Source organism: Odocoileus virginianus, chromosome 23 (assembly GCF_023699985.2).
Source record: "Odocoileus virginianus isolate 20LAN1187 ecotype Illinois chromosome 23, Ovbor_1.2, whole genome shotgun sequence".
NCBI lineage: Eukaryota > Metazoa > Chordata > Mammalia > Artiodactyla > Cervidae > Odocoileus > Odocoileus virginianus.
This window is the reverse complement of record NC_069696.1, coordinates 2579973-2601101: the sequence shown is the minus strand read 5'-3', so window position 1 is coordinate 2601101 and position 21129 is coordinate 2579973. Positions and strand designations below refer to the sequence as shown.

Here is a 21129-nt window from a genome sequence, read left to right as displayed (position 1 = left end):
CTTTACTGTCTGAGCCACCAGGGGAGCCTTTCATTTTAAAAAGAACCTGGATATGTTCCACTCATATGCTAAGGATTTTTCTCTTAAAAACATTAAAAAAGTTTCACCGGTTACAAAGTGGTGACTGTAAAAAGTTAACACACTTACCTAAGTGGATGGTAAAGCTTTCTTCTAACTTCCTCTGCTCCTCATAAACCCTTCCATTTGCTTCAGCAGATTCTCTGAACTGACTTGGCTGAACTTTAATTTCCTCGCTGCAATTGAAAAAATTATTGATATGCTTTTTTTTAGTAGGCTTGTCAAGAAATTTTCCTATAGGAAAGAAAGCTTTATAGTGAAATGAAAGTGAAAGTCACTCAGTCCTGTCTGACTCCTTGCGACCCCATGGACTGTAGCCCACGAGGCTCCTCTCTGTTCATGGGAGTCTCCAGGCAAGAATACTAAAGTGGGTTGTCATGTCCTACTCCAGGGGATCTTCCCAACCCAGGGATCAAACCCGGTCTTTTGCATTGCAGGCAGAGTCTTTACCATCTGAGGCACCAGGGAATGAAACTAATTGCTGAAAGTTGCACTTAATTTATTCCTAAATTTATCCTTTATCCATGGGGCAAGGAAGACAAGTACTTACAACTTATAAAAGTCCCACTTATTCTTCTATTTCTTTTCTTATTTCTTTCAGCCAGTGAGGCATATTTTTTTAGTTATTACAATATCAATTCCTATGTCACTATGTAATATTTCTTAGTAGCCTAGGGAATGATTAAATAGTGACTCACATTACCTTAAAATGTTTAAAATGACATTAAAAAACAATATATCCTTATATCAGGTGGCATCAGTGAAACTAGAGAATAAATGAAGTGAGAAAAATGAAAATTAAAAACAAAAAAGTCAAATAAAAGAAAGAAAAAAGAAGAAAGTTCATTTTGACATATTCATATCCTTTTTTAAAAAACCATTTCCTATTTTTTCACTGCCAATAGTCTTGCATTAAAAAACTTCTCTTAGCTCTGATCTGCCCTTGCACTTCCTGAAAATATTTCCGTGGAGGCATCAGAATTGTACAACTATTCAATTCACATATTACAGTGAGCTGAAGATGATGCAAATCTGCAAGTTATCTATTCCCCTAACTAGATTTTTGCAATAAACCCAAACAATCTTATTTACGTCACTGATGGACTTCATTAGCAAATATAGCCAATTTCAACCCCCAAACAAATTCATACAGATTTACACTAATAAATATCATCTTAGGATTCAGGAAGCCACCAAAGAAAGTTGTTCCCGTTCTAATGACAAGAAAAGCCAGGATAATCTATATGGCCATAACTGTTCTGAAGCTCATCAGATATCTGAGGTAACAAGGTGACCAAGAAATTAAATTCTGAAGTGTGACATGCCTGTCCCCGGGGAGACAGGACACATGGTTTTCGGTTTTGGCAGAGCATCGTAGAAACGAAATGCTGCAATGTATGTAAGCAGGTAAGAAGAAATCAGCTAAAATGTTAACACATTCTTCAAGGTCAAGTATGAGGTGGCATGTACCTTTAGGACAGCAATGCCTGTTATATGCTCTTGCAAACTCTTTCCCACCAGCCTCTACCGAGGGCTTCCAGGAAAGGCCTGGGGGTGGGGCAGGAGAAGACAGCCCACCGGGCGGCACGGACCGAGGTGCTAAGGAGGCCCCAAGCCCTCAGCCCAGATCTGCAGGGCTTGCCCGAGACCATGCGACCTGCCTCCCACCCTCCACGAGGAGCCTGGCGCCAAACGACAAACAAGGTCCGTCTGTTGCCGGGGGCAGGGCAGCGGCACACCCGGGGACCGCCTGCTTCGGGACAGGCCCTCAAAGGCTACCGACGCAGGATGGCAGAGGAGAACCGTCTAGAAACCAGAGCCCCACTCTCAGCACAAAGTGGCCGCAGCGTACCGCTGTGGACAATGAAGCCTGAGGTGGACGGGACTGGAGAACAGAAACCAAACAGCCCGACTGCCAACTAGATTTCCACGGCCTTCACGTTAATAGCCTGCTCGTTTCTGGGCACAGGTACTGTTTACGCAGGTGGCGCTAGTGGTAAAGAATCGGCCTGCCAATGCAGGAGATAAAAGAGACACGGGTTCAATCCTTCGGTCAGGAAGATCCCTTGGAGGAGGAAACAGCCACCCACTTCAGCGTTCTTGCCTGGAGAACTGGACACATCTGAGCCACACACTACTTCTCTTCTAATACACATGACAGTCAGCATTTTATAGTGGATATATTTACTTAAATTCATTATAATATATATGAAGTACTATATCTTGAGTTATATGTGTAAGTTTGAACTATAAAATTTCTAGAAGAAAATAAAATCTTTGTGATCTTGAATTTCAACAATATCTTAGATAAGACACAGATCTTTTAAAAACTGACAAACTGTACCTAAGTAAAATGAAAAGTTACTCTTTGAAAGAAACTGATAAGAAAATGAAAAGAAAAGCCACAAGGTGCTAGAACATATTTGTAAAACATATATCTGGTTATACACTTGTACCAGAATACATAGAGAACTTTCACAACTCAATAATAAGAAAAAAAAAATAAAGGAGAGCTATGGCTAGAAGATCAGCACATGAAAAAATGTTCAGCATTAGTAGCCACCAGGGAAATGCAAAGACACACAAAATGAGACACCATTACAAAACCTACCAGAATGGCTAAATATCACCACCAAGTGCTGGCGAGGGTGTGGAGCATCTGCAACCCTCATACATGGGTGGTGGGGATGCAAAAATGTCACAACCACTTCGGAGAACAGCTGGGCAGTTTCTTATAAGATTAAACACACCATGGATTTTACTTACTGTGTCACCCGGCAATCCCACTCCTAGGTATTTACATTAGAGAATTTAAAACATATGTCTACACATATTATATTATAAACATCCATCCATCCATATGTTCCTGCTTCCCTGTTGGCTCAGATGGTAAAGAGTCTGCCTGCAATGTGGGATACCTGGGTTCGATCCCCAGATTGGGATGATGATCCCCTGGAGGAGGGCATGGTAACCCACTCCGGTATTCATTCTTGCCTGGAGAATCCTAAGGACAGAGGAGCCTGGTGGACTATAGTCCATGGGCTCAAAAAGAGTCGGACACAACTGAGCGACTGACTTTCATTTTCACTTTCATGACTATACAAAGACCTGTATGTGAATGCTTACAGTCACTTTATTTATAATTGCCAAAATCTGGAAATACTTCAAATGTCCACCATTGGATAAACAAAAAAATAACAGAGCAACAAAAAGGGAAGAACCACTTATAATGGCAACAACGTGAATGAGTCTCAAAAGGGTTAAGTGAAGAAAGTAAGCCATAAACTGCTGCATACAGTTTGATTCCATTTATGAGAAAATCAAAATTACAGGGACAGAAATCAGATAAGGTTACCATGAGCTCAGCAAGCAGAAGGGGGGTTAATATAAATGGATGAAAAGGAAATGCTATGTCTTGACTGCAGTGATGGCTTCATGACTAAGACTATCAAAACTCATCAATATGTAAACCAAAGACAAGTGACTTTTATGCAATTTATCCTTCAATAGATCTAACTTTAAACAAAAAGGCAAAAATAAATGAATTTTAAAAACTGGTCAATTTCATACAGTTCCATACATAGCTAAGCTGAAAACAGGCTTCTGCTCCCCCAGGAAACCTATCAAAAAGGAAAGCAAGCTAACAAAGTCACAGTAAAAATACTCTTTCCTTGGAATATTTGATTTTTTAAAGCAGCAGCAGCTAGGGGTCAATACTTACACAATGGAACTGATCACACAGAATGAATTTCTGAAACCACAGTAGCAAGTGAAAGTGAAAGTGAGAGTCACTCAGTCGTGTTCGACTCTGCCAGGCCATAATACTGGAGTGGGTAGCCTTTCCCTTCTCTAGGGGATCTTCCCAACCCAGTAATTGAACCCAGGTCTCCCACATTGCAGGCAGATTCTTTACCAGCTGAGCTACAAGGGAAGTCCAAGAATACTGAAGTGGGTAGCCTATCCCGTCTCCAGTGGATCTTCCTGACCCAGGAATCAAACCGGGGTCTCCTGTATCAAGAGATATTTTTTGTAGCAAGGGGCTTCTGAGCTTCCATTAGGTCAGTGATTTTCTGCCTTTTTGACTACAGTATAGAGTACATATTTAATATTTTACATTTTGTTCAATACACACATGTGTAATGCACTGATGTTTTTTCCCCTAGTCTACTCTACTCAGATCTGTTCCATTCCATTCCATTCTATGATCATTTTTAAAGTTCAGTTGGAAAGTAAAGGATCTAGCATGGTTCCCAGCAGACTACAAGGAGCAGTCTGAGAAATACCACTGGACCTTATGGCACATGGATGTTTCCAGCCTGTCCCCGACCTCTCCTTTTGTACTGAGTTTAGCAATTTTTTCATTTGAAATGCAGAGTATATACATGTTAGTGTCCAGGGGATTATCCCATTTCTAATCATAAAAAATTGTTTAAATGTTTCTAAGGTATTGTCTTGGGGAAAACAACAACACAAATAAAAAATAGGAGGTGATAATAGACAGCATCATGTGAACAGTTTAATGATAATCTACTCATATGCCTGTCTATATACCCATCCCATAAGTATTTATTTACGTGCCTGTATCAGTGGAAGCAAGATCATCCCCAAGAAAAAGAAATGCAAAAAAGCAAAATGGCTGTCTGAGGAGGCCTTACAGATAGCTGTGAAAAGAAGAGAAGAGAAAAGGAAAGATATACTCATTTGAATGCAGAGTTCCAAAAAATAGCAAGGAGAGATAAGAAAGCCTTCCTCAGTAATCAGTGCAAAGAAATAGAGGAAAATAATAGAAAGGGAAAGACTAGAGATCTCTTCAAGAAAAACCAAGGGAACATTTCATGCAAAGTTGGGCTCAATAAAGGACAGAAATGGTATGGACCTAACAGAAGCAGAAGATATTAAGAAGAGGTGGCAAGAACACACAGAAGAACTGTACAAAAAAGATCTTCACGACCCAGATAATCATGATGGTGTGATCACTCACCTAGAGCCTGACATCCTAGAATGTGAAGTCAAGTGGGCCTTAGGAAGCATCACTAAGAACAAAGCTAGTGGAGGTGATGGAATTCCAGTTGAGCTATTTCAAATCCTAAAAGATGATGCTGTGAAAGTGCTGCACTCAATGTGCCAGCAAATTTGGAAAACTCAGCAGTGGCCACAGGTCTGGAAAAGGCCCGTTTTCATTCCAATCCCAAAGAAAGGCAATGCCAAAGAATGCTCAAACTACCGCACAATTGCACTCATCTCACACGCTAGTAAAGTAATGCTCAAAATTCTCCAAGCCAGGCTTCAGCAATACATGAATCGTGAACTTCCAGATGTTCAAGCTGGTTTTAGAAAAGGCAGAGGAACCAGATATCAAATTGCCAACATCCGCTGGATCATCAAAAAAGCAAGAGAGTTCCAGAAAAACATCTATTTCTGCTTTATTGACTATGCCAAAGCCTTTGACTGTGTGGATCACAATAAACTGTGGAAACTTCTGAAAGAGATGGGAATACCAGACCACATGACCTGCCTCTTGAGAAAACTGTATGCAGGTCAGGAAGTAATGGTTACAACTGGACATGGAACAAAAGACTGGTTCCAAATAGGAAAAGGAGTACATCAAAGCTGTATATTGTCACCCTGCTTATTAAATGTATATGCAGAGTACATCATGAGAAACACTGGGCTGGATGAAGCACAAGCTGGAATCAAGATTGCCAGGAGAAATATCAATAACTTCAGATGTGCAGATGACACCACCCCTATGGCAGAAAGTGAAGAAGAACTAAAGAGCCTCTTGATGAAAGTGAAAGAGGAGAGTGAAAAAGTTGGCTTAAAGCTCAACATTCAGAAAACTAAGATCATGGCATCTGGTCCCATCATTTCATGGCAAACAGATGGGGAAACAGTGGAAACAAGTGAGAGACTTTATTTTTGGGGGCTCCAAAATCACTGCAGATGGTGACAGCAGCCATGAAATTAAAAGACGCTTGCTCCTTTGAAGGAAAGTTATGACCAATCTAGACAGCATATTAAAAAGCAGAGACATTACTTTGCCAACAAAGGTCCATCTAGTCAAGGCTGTGGTTCCAGTAGTCATGTGTGTATGTGAGAGCTGGACTGTAAAGAAAGCTGAGCACCGAAGAATTGATGCTTTTGAACTGTGGCGTTGGAGAAGGCTCTTGAGAGTCCCTTGGACTGCAAGGAGATCCAACCGGTCCATCCTAAAGGAGATCAGACCTGGGTGTTCATTCGAAGGGCTGATGTTGAAGGTGAAACTCCAATACTTTGGCCACCTGATGCGAAGAGCTGACTCATTTGAAAAGACCCTGATGCTGGCAAAGATTGAGGGCAAGAGGAGAAGGGGACGACAGAGGATGAGATGGCTGGATGGCAAAACTGACTCAATGGACATGAGTTTGGGTAAACTCCGGGAGTTGGTGATGGACAGGGAGGCCTGGCATGCTGCAGTCCATGGGGTCGCAAAGAGTCAGACACGACTGAGCAACTGAACGGAACTGAACTGAACTGATCAAGAGCTAGACACCTGACAGAGATCTGGGGATTACAACAGCAGAAAAAATAGACATGGTTTTTTACCTTCAAGGCAAGACAAGTAGGGAAGAAGGACATTATATAAATAAAATGCTATATCTAAATGTTTACAGCACACACTAGAAAACCCTGAAAACAGGATTATTATACTGTACTAAGTTTATCTCCAATAGAATATACTTTAGAATTTGAAAAAAGAAAGAAATTCTCAAAGGTGAGTACACAGCCAGGAAAAAACAGGCAATATAAGAAACAGTGCATTTAGGCCATAAGGGACCACACGAATTATGAATTATAGGAAGTCTTTCTTCATTTTGTACCCTGTACATGCTTGTATTACTGCACATATCATTCTGTACAGTATTGTTTTATTTACAGGTCAGTATCTATGGAATATAAGCTCCCCACAGGCAGTTATCTTGTTTTTCTGCTTAAAGAGTGCTTAGCATTTAAGATGCATTCAACCACTGTGTAGTGCATTGAAAGGAAACCAATTTTAAAAAACACAGGAGACAGCAGTCAAGGTATTTAGGCATATATACCCACAAGATTTACAAGGCTAAGTTCTAGGTGGGGAATCACCTTTGTAAAACATCCTGCTCCACATAATCCACATAAAGTCTATAAGATGAAAGGTGTTAAAAGAAGCATATAGTTATCTTGAATTTTCATAACTTAAAAATATCTACAACTAAAAAGGTCCAATTTTACAGTAAATACAAACTGTTACTGATAACAACTTTTCATCTCATAAAAATGATACCTGATTAATACCTGAGGGAGCTGTTGTTGGGGTTTTTCAGGTCTTGATGAAGTTTAATTACCCATTCCTGATACTCTTGTTTTTGAATGGCAGTCGACTGTTTTAATTCATTGGACCACTTATTTTCTAAGTCCTAAAAAGAGAGAGTATACCAATTAGTTAATTTTTTTTTTCCCCACAAAAATAAACAAAAAAATGCACTCTGAAGTCATTATATATGCCTCACTTACCTGCTGGGATTCGAAATGTTGAGCCGCCAGGGTGTTCACATCTTGGTCTGTCAGTGACTTTCCCAACTCCTGCATCACTTTTTCCATTTCAATACCTTGTCTGAAACATAAATAAGCAGACTGGATACAGTCATCACATTTTAAAGGTGCAGAACCACTTCAGATTCACGGAAACAACAGCTACGAAGTGAAAAGAACATTTTCTTCTTATAGAAAGGTGCTCAGGCACAGTACTGTCTGGAAAGCACTCTGAAGCTTCGCAATGGAAAGGTGGAAACAATGGTGCCAGCGTCGTATGGTATACACAACGTCATGTGTGCAGTTAATCGGGATCTAAATTTAGTGCATAAAGGAGAACACTCAGAATCCAGGAGACATTTCAACTTCCGTAACTACTATTGAAAAGTCCAGAGGCTTTTTCATTTGCAGATTTTCACAAAGAAGATACTTCACAATTCAGCTCAAAGTACATTTTTTATTCCTCTGAACGTGAGTTAAAGTGACTTCAACCTTCGAATCATACATTATAATCAGAAGCTGCCAGTTAGGTTCTAAGAATCAAACTGGTATTAAGTCACAGTGTTCCCTTTCTAGAGGAATGTGAAATATATTCTGAAGATACGTTTTTGTCTTAATTTATCCAAATAAACAATGTGCGGAAATTAAAAATGGTATTTCCCATAACAAAAACTAATTGATGGTGCTAGAAGTTCAGATAGTGGATATTTACGGAGGAAATGGGTGGGAACTGCTGGATGGGTGGGAAGGAGCCTTCTGCAGGCTGGAGATCACCTACTTCTTGATCTGGGAGAGGAGCACATGGGTGTGCTTACTTTGTGGAAGCTTACTGAACTGTATACCTACAGTCTACTGCCTTTTTGTATGTAGGTTATATTTTAATAAATAAGTTGATTAAATCTTATCTCTAATAAAAGTGTATTAATCAAGTTTGTTCTAAAATACATTTCAAACAAACTTGGAGGCAATGAAAACACAGACATGAACTAAAGGATTTCACTATCAGTTTAGTCAGTTTACGTATATTGCTATTAAAAGAGAAACTGTACTTATTTCTAAGAACTGATTAAGATACTTACGTGTATATCATAAATGAAACTCATTCGTATGTTACACTTTTATACATCTCAATGTATATCTTCCAGTATCAAATATTCAGCACCACTTAATTCCCACTTAATGAGAATGCAGGTGACCCCACTAATTTTTTAATAATTACTAGAGGTCAGGTGAAGATAATGCTTGCAAGTAAGATTTTTATTTAAAACAGAAGTAACTGCTAAGCATTTATAATTACAAACTTTGATACAATATATTAATATATTACACATGTTCCCTCTAGTGGATAAAAAGTATCATTGCTACTTTATATAAAGTTTCAAAGAACTATCTTGAATCTGGTTTGCTAAAACAAGGAAATTTCAATCAGGAAAAAGAAAACTAATAAGTAACAATTCAACAAATAAAACTTCATGAACATTTATTTCACCCTTAATGTGTTAGAAGTGCAAGTACAGTTAACGATACAACATTTATTTCTATGATTAAGATGAAAGAAAAATTTATTATATAAAATATTATGTAGTGGCTCAGTATGTCTGTCATGATGATTCTGACAACCTGTAGGTTATCTTGAAGACATTTAGGAAAAAAGATCATTATAACTGTGCTGATGCTGTATTGAGACAAATTCTTTTAAAGATGTAAAATGGGATTAAAATGAAAGGAGAGATGAGAAAAGGTGTCACTTCTACTCATGAATTAGATAAATGAATTAAACACCAAAATTTTGGGTGAACTTCCACTAATGAATTCCAATTTACTATTAGTTATATGGTTCAACTTTGCAAAAAATATTACCTACCTTAAAGAGAACATGGTTTATTTTTATTTATTAAACTGACAGTTTGGACACATGAAAAACTATAAAACTGTTCTTAAAATAAATGTATTCAAACATTTTTAAAGTCTTTATTGAACTTTTTACAATAGTGTTCTGTTTTGTTTTGGATTTTTGGCCATGAGGCATATGTGAGATCTTAGTTCCCCAACCAGGGACAGAACCTGCGCCCCCCGCATTAGAAGGTGAAGTCTCAACCACTGGATGAGGGAAGCCCCAAATGTACTCCATTATTGTCTGTATGTTTGGGGGTGGGGGAACAAAGTCCCGTCAAGAAATCTGGCCAAAGGACATTTCAAAAAATAACATAAACCAAAACAAATCCCTATTGAAAAGCTATCCTCTAACAGAACAATATATATATAAAGTACCAGTAAATGTGATCAATTCTGGGTGTTCACTGGAAGGACTGATGTTGAAGCTGAAACTCCAATACTTTGGCTACCTGATGCGGAGAGCTGACTCCTTGGAAAAGACCCCGATGCTGGGAAAGATTGAGGGCAGGAGGAGAAAGGGATGACGAAGATGAGATGGTTGGATGGCATCACCAACTCAACGGACATGAGTTTGGGTAAACTCCATGAGTTGGTGATGGACAGGGAGGCCTGGTGTGCTGCAGTTCATGGGGTTGCAAAGAGTTGGACACGACTGAGCGACTGAACTGAACTGAACCTGTAAATGCAGATAATTAGTAACTTAATGCGGCTTTCAAAAAACTGAAGGGTTAAGTGGAATAAGAACCTTCTTCCAACTTAGAAAAAAAGAACAATTATAGAACAGTGATGGCCAGAGATGAAATTTTCTGGGAGGTGGAGGGAGCAGGCAGCAAAGAGGACCACAGCTCAGAGCAGCTCAGCCGCTGACTGAAAGCAGGAGCGACAGCCACTGACGAGAACTACAGATGCCAAGCTGGGCATTTTTTAATATCCCTAAACAGGTAGAACGAGTGCAGGCCCAGAAAACCTGAGACCCGAGAACAGATTCAGAATGAGAGGAAGACTGTATTATCTGAAGCCCCGGTGGGAAAAAAAAATCAAACAAATGAAGTTCAACAGTGGGTAGTTAGTGCTGGGTAACAACCATTGTATTTTAAAAAATCTAAAGTCTGTTCACAATATTCCATGCGTGCATGCTTAGTTGCTTCAGTCATGTCTGACTCTTTGTGACCCAATGGACGATAGCCCACCAGACTCCTCTGTCCATGGGATTCTCCAGGTAAGAATACTGGAGTGGGTTGCCATGTCCTCCTCCAGGGGATCTTCTTGACCCAGGGATCAAACCGACATCTCCTGAGTCTCCTGCGTTGCAGGCAGATTCTTTACTCATGGAGCCACTTGGGAAGTCTGTTGACAATATTATTGGATATGAAATAAAGAACTAGAGGAAATCCAATTTCTGCTTCAGTGAGCTGGGGCAGTAACAGTAGGCTTATGGATCAAATGAGACAGGGCATCTGTTAAGGACTGCGTGTTTGTGGCCCCCGAGAGTACAAATGTTGAAACCCTAACCTTCACTGTGATGTTATGTGGAGGTGGGGCCTTTGGGAGGCAATTAGGTTGAGGTGAGCTCCAGAGGTTGGCATCCTCATGATGGAATTAGCCTGGAAGAAGGGGTGCTACTGTTCTCCATCTACAAGCAACGCATCAGGAGAATGCATGGAGGAAAGGCTGAGGAAGCAACGGCAGTAAGGCCCTGGCTACAAGCCAGCTGGTGGGTCCTCCTCACCAGACACTGAGTCTGCTGGCACCTTGACCTTGGACAACCCAGTCTCCAGACAGAAGGCGATCAATTTCTGCTGTTTAAGCCATCCAGTCTGTGGTGTTTTTTTTTTAAATATAGCAGTCTGAATGAAGACAGCATCCAAACCACTTTGCACAAGGCCTGGAACAAGGCTGACCTTCAGAAGAGGTAAGTTCTTCCTCCATCAGAACTAAGAGTAGACAGAGCTGTCATAATTCATTTAGGTAAATCCCTTGAGGAGTTCTATAGACTAGGAGAAACTTACCTGCCCAGGTAAAATGAGAGATCAAAACACACAAGAAAATCAATTTCAACTGTTGAAGATGTTTTTCTACTCTATTTTTCAGTTTTATTAAAAAAAAGAGAGAGAACACGCTGTCCTGTAGACTGTCATTATTTGACGATGTAACATTTAGTTACGGTAATGCAAGAACTAGGAAGTACCTCTCCCGTAACTTTTTCAGCTCCACGTCTCTTTCACCAATGAGTTCGGAAATACTGACGAAGTAGTTGTGTTCCAAGTTTAGGAGAGTTTCAGACGCGGGAGAATGGATGAGGTCATGGTACACATCTGCGAAGTCTTCATCCCAGCTGGGCTCCTCGGGCCTCGCGTGCTCTAGCGTGGTCTGCAAGATGGGACCAGACATTATTAAATCCTGATGCAGTGTTCTTCGTTAACACACTAATAGAAAAGTGAGTATACTAGGATTCCATTTCTGTACATCGAAGGACAGAAAGGCCTGCCATATGTGTATTTATAGGTTACATAGGATTATCTGAGCATACACAAAAAAGCACAGAAAGATGTGAACGTAGTCGTCAATGTGGGTTACCTGGAGGCAGGGTAAGGGGAAGGTGTTAATGTGGAGCAAGGGACAGGAGTGTCCATAATTTGAAAAAAACAACAAAGAAAGGGTAATAAGTAAGCTAAGATCTAATTTCTATAACACACACACACACACTTGAAGGGGCTGCTTGCAGCAGAGTGGGATTTCTAAGTACCTTACTTTGTATTCTCACGTGCCACGTAAGAGAATAACTTGCATATAGTAATTATATTATCAGAAAAAAAGCTTTTCATTATTAAAAATATATTGCTAAAAAAGGCTTTGTAGGCTATATATTTAGAGAATGAGCTTACCTATGCAATAACACTGCCCTTGATAACCCAATTCACATGTAGGATTTTATATCAAGATATACATGCGAAATTTTCTTACCTTGAAGTCAGGTGTTGTTTTCTTCATAAAATGTTAGACCCCTCAATTAAATGTATGAAAACAGCAGTTATCAAAACGATAAAGGGACTGCATAAACACTGATAAGCAAACAAACACAAAACCCAGAAACATGCAGCAGCAGCAAAGAGACACCCTGAGCGCACACACAGACACATCTGCGGAGGCAGACGCCTGCCCCAGACTGGCGCCATGACAACACATCAGACACACACAGTGCTCTGCCCGGAGGAAACGGACATGCTCAGAAGTCCCCTGCCAAAGGTCGTGCAATATAACGGCAAAAGTGGAAATTACACAAAGATTTCAAAAATTTTTTCTATTTTTGATCTTTGCAGCCAGACACCTGTAAAAGAGAACAATCTAAATTCTTCCCTTTTCTTACCAAAGAAAATACCCCAAACGGGAATCTATGATAGGACTCAGAATAGTAATTCCCCTTACATAAAACAAATGAATAAATCATGGAAACAGGTATTTTGAACTGGGACAATCAGGTAAAGTCTTGCCCTTGTACTTACACTTGGATCCACTCCAGGTCAGGAGGGGAGACTTATTAAGACAATCAGCCGAATGTAGAGGGTGGGTTTCATCTGCCCCATGCCCCTGCAAACCCAGACAGCACTCTAATAACTTCTCCGCATCCCTAGACCCGGCATCCCTCTAGCAATTATAACCAGTCCATGTGACTTAGGCTCTGTTCCAAATTCACTCCAGGCTTGGGCTGAAGTTTTGTAGGAAGGAGCCAAGGTCAAATCCTAGGGACCTGTTTGGCCATACATAACACCAGACATTCAGTAACCCCACAAGGTCAGATCAGCTCGTTATGTACCTTGCAAGCCTCAGTTTACAACTCATCTTGGAGTGATACTTGTGAATAGGGAGAAGCGTCCTAACACACGAGACATACCCAACAGAATTCTTACTCACCCTCAGTCAACTAGAACTCTGGCACACTTCCTCTCTGTCCCACATCCTGAGACCAGCCTGGGCCACCTGGATGTCCCGGTGGATTCACTAAGGCCCTGCCTTCCAGTGTCCCTCAACACTGTATTTTTAATAAGTTCTCCCCTTTGCCTGGCACCCATTCTATACACTCACTGGGAATAGCTTAGCCACTAAAATTCAAACACTCAGTCACTGATTACAAACTCCAACCAAAACTTCTCATTCAGCGGCTCTGAGGCAACTGGGAGCCTCACCAGGACCTCCACTTCACAATCTCCACTATCTGAGCTGCTGGCTCCCTCTCGCTGCCCTTTCTTCCGGATAAAGCTTACAGTCAATCACTGTCTTGTCCACATCCTCCTCGCCCACCTAACAAAACCCCATCTTATTCCTCTAGCTCCACCTGCAGTCAGGCTCTGGGGAGTCGCAGCAGAAAAATCACAGAAGTCCAGAGTCTACGGAAGAAGACCGGTGCCAGTCCAACCCTTCCTAGCGATGCTGCCTGGCAACTCTGGCTTCTTCTGGTCAGTTCAGTCCTCAGACATCCAACCATCTCATCAGCCCCCCACGCCCCATCTAGACAAACAACCTCCTTTCCTATTTCTCAGATAAAGCAGAAGCAGTTAGGAGAGAATTATCTTCAACTTCCTGCTACCAAGTGAAGTTTTCTGAATTGATGTTTATATTTTCCTTCTTCCTCTCCACTATGATGGTAGCCACCTCCCTCCTCCCTGGAAAGATTGATCCTCCACTTGGGCTCTGGGTCTGAATCCTTTTGGCCTTTCTCTCTACGGTTAAACAACAAGTCTCTGATCCTGGGGGTCCCATTTTGCAAGTCTCACCCTCCTCTCTGCAGCCCAACTTCTTGAGTTGTCTAGACTCATTCCACTTCCACACTCCCACTCGTTCTTAAACTCACTGAAATCTAGTTTCTGCTCCCACCAATCTGCTGGAATTTATCTTGCCACAGATAAGACTTGATAAACCCAGTGGGTATTTCTGAGTCTTCTCTTTGCTTGATCGTCTCTGCAGCATTTGAACTACAGACCAGTCCCTCCTTGGTTACCTCTTTTTTGGTCACCTTTTGTGAACCTATAAACTTTTTCTTCTTTGAAACTATAGTCTTTTATCTTCTTTCTGCTTCCTTGACCAGTTCCCCTCTCCTTTGCAGGGTTTTCTTCCTCAACTCATCTCTTAAGTGTTTGGATTTGTTTACTTACTTGTATATATTCATCCATACATCCATCTATCACAGACCAAACCCTGTTATTTGCAAGCTTGTTGCTGGATATATTGTTGTTTACTTACTAAGTTGTGTCTAACTCTATTGCGACCCCATGGACTGTGGCCCGCCAATCTCCTCTGTCCATGGGATTCTCCAGGCAAGAATACTGGAGTGGATTGCCATTTCCTTCTCCATAGGATCTTCCTGGCCCAGGGATTGAACCCAAGTCCCCTGCATTGGCAGGGGGAAGCTTTACCACTAAGCCACTGGGGAAGCCTTCTGTGCTAGTTACTAGTTAATAAAAGAGAAGAAGGCAGATGCTTTCAGGTGGATATTCAGACAAGCCAGAGATACAGGCAGGTCAACAGACAATTATAATAAAGGATCTTGTCAAGATTATGTCCAGGTGTCTTCTCTTCTCAGTCTACAGTAACCCTGAGCCATTCCATTCAGCAACGAATAATTTCTTAACATAAGCATGCTCCATATATATGTGGGATATACTCATATGAAAAAATTCATTGTTTATCTGAAATTCTAGTTTATTTATTTATGTAGGGCCACACCACATAGCATGTGGGATCTTAGTTCCCCAACCAGGGATCAAACCCGTGATCCCCTGCATTGGAAGCACAGATTCTTAATCACTAGATCACCAGGGAAGTCCCTGAAACTCTAAGTTAAATGGGTGGGCTGTATTTTTAATGACTAAATCTGGCAACCCTATGCTGGGTAGAAATACAAAAGTAGCATCTTGTTTTACAAGAATATTACATGAAGCACTGTGTCCTGTGTGCTCACCTTGATAACAAGAAGGAAGCACATAAGCACCAATACAGGTTGCATATTATGGAATAAATCTCTGGACACAGAGAACAAAGGATTCTACAGCTGTTCCAGTATTACCTTAGCAAGTTAACTACCCTCATCATTCTGCTTCAGAAACAAACACACACACACATAGAAAAAGCGATCAGATGTGTGGTTACTTCAGGCTGGGGATGGAGGAAGTGGAAATGGGATGAAGGCAGTCAAAAGACACAAGCTTCTAGTTATAAGAAGTACTAGGCATGTAATGTGTGATGTGATAAATATAATGAACACTGCTGAATGGTACACATGAAAGTTAAGAGAACAAATCCTGAGCATCCTCAGCACAGGAGAAAACATTTAACTTTCTATTTCTTTAACTCTGCATCTGTATGAGATGATGGATGTTCAGTAAACTTGTTGTGATAAACATTCTGTGATGTATGTATGTCAAATCATCATGCTGTACACCTTAAAGCCATGCAGTGTCATATGCCAACTACATGCCCAACATCTCAATAAAACTGTAAGAAAAAAAAAAACACATCAGAGTTCAGAATATCCTTGAAATTTACAATCTCATCTATTTTCGTACCTCGGCATAAGCTTTGGCCCATGTGCTTGCCAGATGATGCAGATCGACTTCACCTGACTTCACAGCTTCCAGGGCGGCTTCTGCCTCCCTGTCATAATCTCTGAGGGATTCTTCTTCGATAAACTGGCTCAGAGCTTCTTTTAAGTCTGTAACAGTGATAACAAATATCATCATCGGCAGACATAAATTGGGAACATTTTACCTGGCTAAGCATTTCAGTGTGAAACTCCTGTCAAGCATATACCCTTAAGAGCATGTCTAACTAAGATAAATTCAGCTTAGAGAATCATTCAACTAATTTCACACTTATTTTTCTTTATAACCACAGGTTACTGAATGGTCAAAATTCTTAACTCTTATGTAATATAACCCTGATACTAATTAAAAACATTAATCTCTTAAGTCTTCATCTGAAACTGAGTAGAGAAGAGCACATAAAGACCTTCTACAGATAGAGGGTATGAAGCTTCCTGTATTTAAATGAGTTTCCTATATAACTTTCAAGGATATACATTGTTGAGAGTGTGTGCTCAGTCACTTCAGTTGTGTCTGACTCTTTGCAATCCTATGGACTGTAGCCTGCCAGGCTCCTCTGTCCATGGGATTCTCCAGGCAAGAATACTGGGGTGGGTTGCCATGCCCTTCTCCAGGGGATCTTCCTGACCCAGGGATTGAACCTGCATCTCCTGTGTTTCCTGCATTGCAGGTAGATTCTTTACCCACTAAGCTACATGGGAAGGCCATATATTGTTACATTCTTCGAACCTAAAATAGAACTTGAGTGATCAGAATATTAAAACTGATTTATTTCAGATGATCTACAATCCCAACTTCAGAGACAGTACTTAAAGGCTGCTTTGAGGATATGAGCAGACCATGGCTTTCATCTTGGGCACTTCCTTGCTCCCTCCCTCTCTCAGGTTGCTGGCCCTGGGGGAGACCAGCTGTAGGTGTGGAGGTGATCCTATGAAGAGGCCCACATGATAAGGCCTGACAACAGCCTCACAAGTGACCTTGGAGATGATCTTGTGCTAGTAGAGCCTTCAGATGAGACTCTGAAGTCCAGGCTGACAGTCTGGCTGGAATCCCATGAGAAATCCTGAGCCAGAGGCACCCATCTAAGTTGCAGCACTTGGATCCCTGAACCACAGTAATGGTAGCAAGATAATACATACTTGATGCTTAAAAAAAAAAAAAAATTAAAGAGCACTGGGACAGAAACCAGGATACCCGTGCTCTGGTCTCGGTTCTGACACAACGTATGTAACTCTGGACCAGAGGGTCTCAGTTGTTAGGACGCATCAGAGTTCCCTGGGGGTTCACTGGAATAGACGCTGCATCCCAGTCCTAGAGTTTCTGATTCAAAGGGAATGCAGTGGAGCCCAAGAATACACACTTCAAACAGGTTCCCAAGTGATGCTGCTTGGGTAACAATTTTCGAGAACTACTGCCTTGGACAAACTATTTAACCTTTCTAGGTACCAGTTTCCTTATTTGTATGATGAGATTATGCTAAAAAGTTTCCACGTTCCCTTGAATCTCTGACCTTCTATGATCCAACATATTCTCAATTAAAACATTTTCCCTTCTCTGTAGACAGAATGTAGACCTTTTAAAATGGCATAATACAGATGACTCTATGGAACTAATTTAGATGAGCAAAGATTATTGAAAGATAGGTATCCCCTTCTCTTCCATGACATCTCAGAAACTGAGGACCAGATTGTTAAAAGGGCAAAACAGTGAGCACATAACCAATGATAGCCAACATGCCTTATGAATCCATCTAGCTACATGAAGAGGTTAGGAGTTCTAATCCAGACTCTGTCATTTTTCATCATATGTAATTAAATGTAATTTTTATACTAAAATGCCTAATAAACAACTACAAGAGATACAGAAAAAAAAAATCCCATAGAAGAAAGATCTGGGGAACCTTTTTATTCTTGAAAAAGCTTCACATTTTGTGGTTGTTTCCAGTGCTTCTCAGGTTTATGCTATCCCGAAACTTCTAATGACAGAGACCAAAGGAAAATAACAAAGTGATATTTTCCGAAAATCAGTCCTCACCTTTTTCTATAAAGCATGGTAAGTTGTGCAGCAGCATCAGACGTCCATGTAAATGACTGGCATTCTCTTGAACAGGAAATTTGAGGGGTACCCTCAGTTCAAGGCACTGACTTCCAACTTTGAATTTATACACAAATTCCCTCTCTCGGTTGCAGAATCTTTCTCTGTTTTTCTTCATCTTTAGCAGGATTCTAGAAAACTAACAACAAAAAATTCAGCCGGTTATAAGTCCAAAAAAACTTACAATGTTTCATTATTGCTAAGCCACTTCTGGACTTCCCTATAGCTCAGATGGTAAAGAATCTGCTTGCAATGCAGGAGACCCGGGTTCAATCCCTGATCAGGAAGATCCCCTGGAGAAAGAAATGGCAATCCACACCAATATTCGTGCCTGGAGAACCCCATGGATAGAGGAGCCTGGTGGGCTACAGTCCTGCTGCTGCTGCTGCTAAGTCACATCAGTCGTGTCCGACTCTGTGAGACCCCATATACAGCAGCCCACCAGTCTCCTGTCCCTGGGATTCTCCAGGCAAGACCACTGGAGTGGGTTGCCATTTCCTTCTCCAATGCATGAAAGTGAAAAGTGAAAGTGAAGTCGCGCAGTCGTGTCCGACTCGTGGCGACCCCATGGACTGCAGCCTACCAGGCTCCTCCGTCCATGGAATTTTCCAGGCAAGAGTACTGGAGTGGAGTGCCATTGCCTTCTCTGTGCTACAGTCCATGGAGTCACAAAAAGCCACTTCTAAGATGGCTCCCCACTCAGAGATTTTACTTGTGTGACACTTAGCTAATTACTTTCCCCTACTTTTATCCCTTCATAAAAGTAGGGATGTTTTCATGATGAAAACAAAGTGCTTCTTTTTTAATGAAAAGTCTTTCTTCAACATCATATATTAAAAAAAACTGCCCACTTAGCATTCCTAGGCACTGTGCTCAGTCGCTTAGTCATGTCTGACTCTGAAACCCCATGGACTACAGCCCACCACGCTCCTCTGTCCATGGGGTTTTCCCAGCAAGAATATGGAAGTGGGTTGCCAATCCCTTCTGCAAGGGATCTTCCTGACCCACGGATTGAACTTGATCGAACTGCAGGTAGATTCTTTAGCACTGAACCACCTGGGAAGCCAAGATTCCTAGGCAGAGTTCTAACAAATCAGTAAGGATCATGTAGAGAAGAACAGAGAGGACTCTTTGGAAGAGATGCACAGTAGCCAGATATAGTTCATGAAATAGTTGGTGAATATAAAGTCAAAGAAACAGATCAGGGATCGGGGCATCTTGAAGACCTTAGAGACTGTGGATCTAAGATCTGATTGAGGGGTGGAGGGAAGGGAGATGGTGTTGGAAAGATTTCTATATGAGGAGAAAATATACAGGACAGACCACAAAGCAAAGTGGACAACTGCTAGGAAAGAAGAAATCTAGTCAGAAAGAATACATCAATTGAAGATTTCCTTATTAGCCCCCAAACAGGAGGCCGATTCCTAAGCATTCCTCCATCAAATCAGCTTTCACACTATTCTCTACACTGAAGTCAGAGTAATCTTTTTCAAGTGCATATCTGGTCATGCTGATTATCTGCTTAAAATCCTTCTGATATTCCATTGCTTTTAGGATACAGTACAAATTCCTTAACGATTTTTCGCCCCTGCTTATACCTCCAGACTCTTCTTTGGGGAGCTGAACCCCCTCCTCTCCAACACACAAACTGACAAACTTTATTTTCAGCCACACTGAACCTCTTTCCATACCAAACCTCTCTTTCCACTTCCAACCTTCCTGAATGTTTTTCCTTTGCCCAGAGCACGCTTACTGCTCTTCTTTCCTTGGCCATGTCTCAGTTTAGACATGCCCCAGGAAGCCTTTTAACTTGTAGGACTGTCTTCATGCTTAATCAAATAATAAATATGAAGCATCTGGTAAACAAAACATGACCAGTAAATGGAAGCTGGTAAAAATAATAATAAAAGAAAGAAGCTTTTATATAATAACATATCAGTTTTTAAAAAAGGCTGCTAAGTACACATGAGGCAGACAGAGCCAGTAAAGGAACATTTTGCAGGGAACTGAAAATTAACTGAATATGGGCTCATGGTCTCATTTTGTTTACAGTCAATATTCTAGGAAACAAAAACCAATAGCTCTGGTTTCAGTTGATTCGGTCTTTAGAATTGTGTCTCAAAAAATTGATACTTTAGTTATTTCTCCCCGGTTTGTTATTACTGCCTGCGTGCCTGGGTGTGCTCAGCCGTGCTCCACTCTTTGCAACCCCAGGAAAGGTAACCGGCCAGCTCCTCTGTCCATGGGATTCTCCAGGCAAGAATACTGGAGTGGGTTGCCATTTCCTCCTCCAGGGGATCCTCCCCATCCAGGGGTCAATCCGGGTGAGCCACCCGGATTACCACTGAGCCACGTGGATCCTCCCGAGTGCTGAAATCAAGGAAGATTTCCATACAACAATGGGATGGGAAAAGGAGAGCTGGACCGAACTCATTCAGCCAATAGAATGGAGGTTCGGAGGCTTGAGTGAGTCAGGGAAGGGAGGGCAGACTGTCGGGCCGAGAAGTCCCAGCCGAGTTAGGGGACCAGCCCCCCGACTCGAGGGTTCCGGCCCGAGGGAGCTTCCTTGCTCCGGTCACGAGCTCACCTCCTCTAGTTCCGAGTTCCCAGCTGTCCGCAGTACGGGTCCTGACCACCGGCCTTGGCCCTCGGCCCATCAGCTGTCTGCTGCCTTGTTTTTACAGTCGGAAGATCCGCTACGGCAGATTCTTCCAAGCATTTTCCTCTTTCCTGGCACCTCGTGGAAAATCCCTCGGTATAAATGTTCCCTTGTTCCATCCTACCTATTTTTAATCATTTAAAACGTGTCGGAAGGTGTATTTATACTAATATTGTGCATTCTGGAGACCGCGCAGAGACAACTCTCGTAACGAAAGTGAAGCGGCGAAATACAATCTCAGCTCTGGCAGACCGG

General features: G+C 41.4%; 1 protein-coding gene across 1 annotated transcript in view; it reads right to left on the bottom strand.

Annotated features, from left to right (window-relative positions):
- The window catches only part of FERRY3 (FERRY endosomal RAB5 effector complex subunit 3), a 37552-nt gene extending 16423 nt beyond the window's left edge, over positions 1–21129 (bottom strand). The window contains exons 1-7 of the mRNA XM_020869787.2: positions 20803–21129; positions 18156–18354; positions 16086–16231; positions 11714–11895; positions 7612–7711; positions 7393–7514; positions 148–254 (exon numbers count right to left, since the gene is read on the bottom strand). Coding sequence (XP_020725446.2) covers positions 148–254; positions 7393–7514; positions 7612–7711; positions 11714–11895; positions 16086–16231; positions 18156–18333 — 835 coding nt within the window. The 5' untranslated portion in view covers positions 18334–18354; positions 20803–21129. The remainder of the gene's footprint in view (positions 1–147; positions 255–7392; positions 7515–7611; positions 7712–11713; positions 11896–16085; positions 16232–18155; positions 18355–20802) is intronic.